Source organism: Hoplias malabaricus, chromosome 3 (assembly GCF_029633855.1).
Source record: "Hoplias malabaricus isolate fHopMal1 chromosome 3, fHopMal1.hap1, whole genome shotgun sequence".
Lineage (NCBI taxonomy): Eukaryota > Metazoa > Chordata > Actinopteri > Characiformes > Erythrinidae > Hoplias > Hoplias malabaricus.
Window position 1 is genome coordinate 52,683,149 of NC_089802.1, and position 7,048 is coordinate 52,690,196.

At 38.4% G+C, this 7,048-nt stretch overlaps 1 protein-coding gene across 3 annotated transcripts in view; it reads right to left on the minus strand.

The window, feature by feature from the left end:
• Nucleotides 1–1,595: 1,595 nt before the first annotated feature.
• The window catches only part of gpr84 (G protein-coupled receptor 84), a 17,908-nt gene continuing 12,455 nt past the window's right edge, over nucleotides 1,596–7,048 (minus strand). For 2 of the 3 annotated variants that reach the window (XM_066663533.1, XM_066663532.1), the window contains exon 2: nucleotides 1,596–4,307. In XM_066663533.1, the coding sequence (XP_066519630.1) occupies nucleotides 3,062–4,306 (1,245 nt within the window). In that variant the 5' untranslated portion in view covers nucleotide 4,307 and the 3' untranslated portion in view covers nucleotides 1,596–3,061. Of the gene's footprint in view, nucleotides 4,308–5,785; nucleotides 5,910–7,048 lie in introns of those variants that run through there. The other variant, XM_066663534.1, reaches the window with a different exon arrangement.

A 7,048-nucleotide genomic window follows, 5' to 3' on the forward strand; every position in this document is an offset into this window, starting at 1 on the left:
CGTGTGTGTGTGTGTGTGTTGCCCTGTGAAGGACTCGCACCCACCTTGCGCCCAATGATTCCAGGTAGGCTCCAGACCCGCCGCGACCCTGAACTGGATAAGTGGTTACAGATAATGAATGAATGAAACCCAGTGGCTTGGGTGTGTCAGAGAAGATTCACTAACCCTACTTTAAAAGGTCATTTAAGGTCATCTGATGAAGCATGAACTGGTTCATCCAGAGACTACAAAGCAACATCATCCTTTATTTCATATGAATTGCACTTAACAGATAAAGAAGTTTTTACTTTTTTAATTCTTCTGCATTTTTTCTATTAATATTATACATGGAAGCAAAGACTAATCTGTGGGAATGCCATATTTGCTAAACAGATATTATCTTACCCACTACTCAGGCAGGGGATGTTGTGATGGTGGTGGTACAGGGCATCATTTTAAATTAAAAAAAAAATTCTAATATCAACAGATTCCTCTTCTTCACCTGAGATCATGGCTTACATGGTTTAACCCGATGTTGATCAAACTGGCATCAAAAGTGCTGTTGTACATGCACATTGCAGATATAGCCTGTTGTATGATATCAAATGTCACCCTTTGTGAAATATGCTTTTGCTCATCATCAAATTGACCTGAATTGAAATATGACTGCCCAGCATCTTTTATATCAACTTAAGTGTTTTTTAATGTATAGTGTGTGCCACTATAATAGCCAACCATATTCATGGAAAAATTGGCCTACATTTAAATGTAAAACAATTGATTTTGGTGACACAGTGGCCTTGCAGGTATTATTGCAGCAAAAAGCTGCAGGATCTTGGGGTCCTGGGTTCAATCCTGTTGTGTTTGCATTGTTTTTCTCTCTTAGCTTAAAAACAGGCTGTAAAAATGCTTGTGATTGTCAAATTGTCCAGAGGTGTGAATGTATGACTGAGTGAATGTGTGTTGCCCTGTGATTGACTGGTGCCCTGTCTGAGACACGTTCCTGTGATCAAAAATTCGGGTAAGACATAGGCCCCAGCATGACACTGAATATAATAAAGCAGTTACAGAAAACGGAATAAATTAATTTAATCTATATGTTTGTTAGGTTCATTAAATCATACTGTTATGCTTCCAATTCTGACACCACTTTAACTGTTTGCTTTCTCTAAAATGTTTGGGGTGTCTTGACTAATCTATGTGGTATATCATTATGATTGTGAGTATAATGCATATTGTACAGGAATTTGTTAAAAGTTTATAGCAAAAATTTGTTTTTTTCTTCACTGGTATAATGTCAGCTTGAGGCCTTATGAGGCCAAAGATGTGTCCATGTGACTAATTATATATATATATATATATATATATATATATATATATATATATATATATATATATATAAATAAATGAGAGAGAGAGAAAGAGAGATTCCTGAGGAACACACAGAGGAAAGTCACAGAGAAAGCTGTCATGTCAGGTCTTGTCTTCACTTGTGAAATACTGGATTACATTACATTATTGGCTGTGTAGTCAGCTGTATGTGTATACACCAAATGCCAGCTAAATTGACACAAAAACATTTATTAAAAATATAAAGATTTTTAAATACTGTTTTACATTGAGGAAAAGCATTCTGATATCTTTGATATATGCATTTTCATGATGAACAGAGATAAACAATCCTGAAAAACATTTTTCCCTTGTTCTGTAAATATTCCTTTATGTAAAGCTACCATGCTTTCAAATATTTAAGTGGTCAGATAACACAGAGAAGAACATTTATTTACAGTTCAAAAACACATTTCATAGCCTGCAGAAATCCCATGTTTACATTATTTGTGTGTATGTGTTGCTGATTTAGCATCTAAATTGCAGCTCCACAGAGAGATTTGTGGTTGTGGAATATAAATGATGTTCTGTAAAAAATACAGCATTTTTTTGAGTAACATTTAAAAAGAAATTTAACATAATCCTCAAATCCTGTTGGAAATTTCATAATTACGAGATGAGGGCACATGATCATCACCACAGTGAGCTTACAAACACTTGGGTAATCAGATATTGGGAAACCTTCAGGTATGAAAGAGTCAGGCAATAATCAGATTTCTACTTTGAAACCAGCCAATAATCTCATGGTTATGTAAAGTTCAAACTTAATGCTGCTGCTTTTTTAACATGGGCCCACTTTGCCTGTAAATATGGATCTTTGATGATTTACTTTTTTAATAGTATACTATGCTGGCATGGTGCGCAGCAGGTAGTGTCACAGTCACACAGCTTCAGGGCCCTAGAGGTAGTGGGTTCGAGTCCTGCTCCAGGTGACTGTCTGAGGAGTTTGGTGTGTTCTCCCCGTGTCTGCGTGGGTTTACTCCGGGTGCTCCGGTTTCCTCGCACAGTCCAAAAACACACATTGGTAGGTGGACTGGTGACTCACAAGTGTCCGTAGGTGTGTGTGCGTGTGGGTGTGCGTTGCCCTGTCGACTGCCGCCCCCTCCAGAGTGTGTCCCTGCCTTGTGCCCAGTGATTCCAGTAGGCCCCGGACCCACCACTAACCTGAGAACAGTAGTTACAGACAATGAATGAATGCTGCCATTTTTAATATTGCTGCAAAGAGCATCAGTTTTTGTAATGGGGATACACCCAGCGTGTGTGTATCCCCATTACAAACAAAGAAATCTGCCTGCTGGGTGCACGATTACTAGTGGGAATCTTGTTGGAACTATCACGGAACAGCGCAGTGGTAGTAAATGAGTAATCCAACCACTCGTAAAACTGACCAACTATGTCTCCAGGCCAAAACCACTTAAAATATCATGCCTTACAACCTAAAAATGTGCAAGTCAGAAACTGATGATAGCTTAACTTCATTATATTTGAACAGGAGATGTAGTAAGAGTTTCTGTTTGTTTTGAAAAAACCTGTTCCCATTAAGACTTTTAGATTTGTGTTGCTATACTTTCTCAGTCAAATGCTGCTAATATTAAAATAAACTTTTTTGTGAGGTTCCAGGCAGCAGCTCTGTGGAACACCATATGTTCAGCTAGCATTAGCTGCCTATTGTTCTCTGAAAACTTAAGTAGTGTCAACCTCTTTGTTTTCTCCATAAGCGTGCTAGTGGGCAAAAAGCTCTGGACAGTAAGTCTTTATAGGCTTGGCTAAACTGGCGATTCATTGCAGCATAGAGCAAGGGATTGATGCAGCTGTTAAGCCATGTGAGGTTAGCACAGAACATGTGAACCACCTGTGGAGCTTTGTTTTTCTTGTCTAAAATGTTCAGGAGAAGGAAGGGTGCGAAGCAGCCAATAAAGCATAAGAAGACAGTGAAACACATGCGGGTTACACGTTTGAACTCATTGTCTTCTCCTGAGTTAGAAGATGATGTTGGAGCCTGGGCTGGAGCTGGAACAGGAATTTTGGGTGATGGTTTTATCACACTGGAAACCTCCTTAACCGCATTGCATGTGGCTTGTTGAACCCCAGGACTGATAGTGGACACAGTTCCAGAATGCTGGGATATACACTTACTGTGGCTTATTTCCAGTGTTTGGTCACTGATTTCAGAGCTATGAGTTGCTGTTGTCCCAGCACCAATCCCACTGTCATCCCCATCAGTCCCTTCAACCTCAGCTTGTTTACGCCTTGAAGAGCGTCGACTGGGTCTGTACTTGATTAAGGCTTTGGCTGCTGTCTTCACCTTACGATATATCAGAAAATAAAAAAGTCCCACAAAGCCTAACCCAAAGAAGAAGTAGAAGAAGAGCAGCACAGTAGTGTAAGGCCGCCCTCTGGTGCGATGGAAGCTGCAGGTGCAGACCTGTGTTGTGAATGTATACACTGGCCAAAGAGGACCAAAACTGGCTAGGCCTAGTGCCCAGGAGCTGACCAGAAGCACACCAATACCTTGATGGGACAGTAACAAACGAGCAAACCGGGATGTCCGGTGAGCAACAACCAGGTACCGGCTCACAGCAATGAGGCACAATGTGATAATGGACACGCTGTTCGATAGGAAGAGAAGGAGCCCAAACATTTGACACCAGGTGGCTCCGCCTCTCCAGCGTAGGTAAAGGTAGGAGTCTACACTGACTGGCTGTAGAATGGTGCAGTACAGGAGGTCAGCAAAAGCCAGGTTAACGATGAGGACGTTGAACCGTGTTCGCAGGCGGGTGTCCGTAGCAAAGGCCAGTACAGTCAGAAGATTACCCAGTGTTCCAACTATCGTCACAAAGCATCCCCACAGAACACCAAAATATCGGTAGCCTTCCACAGAGGGAGAAGCGCAGGAAAATGAGTCATTGCCGTAGGGGTTTGTGTTGTTCAGCAACATCCTGGTGAAATACAGATAGCACGATTTCCATTATTCCCATTCACCTTAAATAACTATGATGATTTTATCAGACATTTCTTCTGAGTAATTTATTCCATATTAAATATTATCCAAGTGCTTACTGAAATATTTAAGACAAGTGTCTATTTTAAAAACTACATTCCCCTTATCCAAAATGTACACAATAAGGCAATAGGCAGCCAATTGTGGTGCACTGGTTAGAAAAGTGGGCTTGTTTGATCCCCACAAATATCTGTGGGTGGCTAGAATGAAGGAACAACACTGGTCCCTTCCTCGAAATAGACAGCTGAGGTGCACTTAAGCAAGGAACTTTGCCCCAAGCTGCTCCCGGGCACTTGGGATGGCTGCCCACTTGTGTTTTTTTTTTGTATCACCTTTGATAAAAGATTTTTAAAAAGAAGGTGTGATATCCAAAGCTTCCTTCTTTTTCACTGATAGGTTTATTACATTTTTTATAGTATGTACTAGAGATACAAGTCAGCAAAACCTGAGAGACACTTACTGTTATATTACTTGTGTTTTTTGTTGTGTATTACAGTTGTGTGCCTTTCAAAATGCACTTAACAATAGTTAATAAATAACTTTATTTTAAATATTGTGTTGTTTGGAATGTCTGCATGTTCAGTATTCAGCAATGTTTCATGTAATAAATAATTTACATTTATTAGTAGTTTTTTTTCTTTATATCAATCAGAAATCAGAGTAATGATGTTCTCCATTGTTAGTAGGTCACAGAGACTAGAAGCCAATACAATTAGTATGTTTTAGTTCTGTTTGGAATTTACTTCTGCATTAGTCTGCACTCCTTCCGACAAACATTAGGAAGCCATCAGTAAATTCCTTCCCCACCACAGCCCAAACAGAAGTTGTGGTGATGAGGTTTTTTTTTGTTTGTTTTTTTTACAAACATAACCTGATTGGAGGGTTGAGTGGTATTGTCTCCTTCACTTTTGTTGACCACAATTATGTCGGAAATGATCATTTAAATTAGCAACACTTGTGGTACTGGTGATTTGAAATCATGTCACTGGTTATTATTATATTTTTATGACATTATTAAATATAATTATGATGCTAGTATAGATAATTCATGATAATAACTATACACAGTACCTATTAAGTCAGTCATTTTCTCAAATAAAATTTCTTCATGTTTGAAACAGTCATTAAACTAACACATGCTAGAATGTATCAGAGATACTTTTCTAAACCTTTACTCAGTGACTTCAAAGCAGTAGCAAAGCAGTAATTTTATATCAGTTGTATTTTATAGGGAACATTTTTAAATAATAATCAATTAAATAAATACTCTGCCACATTTGGTGGTAAAAACAACTGATTGTGCTAAAAAACTGCAGAATAGTAATTAAAGACTTTATTTCACAAAGAGATTGACAAGAGAGAAATGTAATCTAAATATAATGCTGAAAAATTTATATCAGAAAAAAAAAATCTTACCCTAAATCTGATGAGTTTATGTATGTTCCCTGGCAAACAGCAGGCTCTAGCCCTTCACACTCCTCTCCCCCTTATCTCTTGTTGTTCCCTTTTGCCTCTATTAATCTGGTTGTTACTCTTTCCCTCTTTTCTGTTAAGTGTCTTGACCTAGAAACTACAGCCTAATTTCACTGTCTGTCTTGGTCCATAATATGAGGAAGTGTGCAAGTGTGTGTGCATGTGACGTGTGTGTGCACGCATGATAGAGGTTGTGAGCAAGCAGTGTCTCAATATTGGAAGGAACTTACACAGTATAATGTGTCTCAAATAGAATGGGTGAATTTCCCAGCTTGATGGACGAAATAACCTATTTTGCAGAGTCCGTTACTAAATTCTTGCTGTTTACACAGCAGATTACAGAGCTGTCATCATAAAACAGCATAAAAACAGATTTAGATGTTTAGATTTTAGATATTTACAGTCCAGCTACAGAAACTTTACAAACCCACACACTGCTACAGCGTGACCTTTTTGTGGTCATCATTCAGAAATCTCTGGAATGTTCTCACATATTTGTTCCAGCTATTTTGGATTTACAGAATCTTGCCAGTCCTGGATTGTTCAGTATGATTTTGATGGGGAAATTTTGACTAGTACACTGTCCATGAACACTTTTCTTCCAGTTGTGTTCCTCAAATATTTCTTTTTCATAGCGAGAGGTGAGCAGGGCTTTTTTTTTTTTAACACTGGCAAATAGAAAATGAAAATTAAATACCTAGAGTTAAGACAGGGTATTTATCATCTAACTATGGTTCAATATGTGTATAACTGTGACTGAATAATTAGGACTATACAGCTAATTACATACTGACAGTACAGTGTGTAGTATTCACAAATAAATCATGACAATATAAGTATGTGGATGTTTTTGATATCTCTGAAAGACAAGGTTGATTATAGAATTTGATTTGACTTTATGATAAGGTGAGGCTCTGAAGAGCTCATTTAGTAAATTAGTAAGCCCAGGACTTGGCTAACCTAGTGTTAGGTTTGTGACATTCATGGTTCCAGACATCCATGATTTTAAAGAAACTAATGACAAAGCACCAATCCAAAGAGAAGCTTTGAAATGTTAAGCTCTTGGACAAGTCTAGTGTAGATAAAATTCCCCTCAGCTTCAGAATCAGTCCAAGCTGAAATGGAAAGAGAATACATTTTTGCAGTATGCTGTGACAAAATTACACATATATCGAAATCTTCTGAAGTACCTGTGCCAAATTAGCT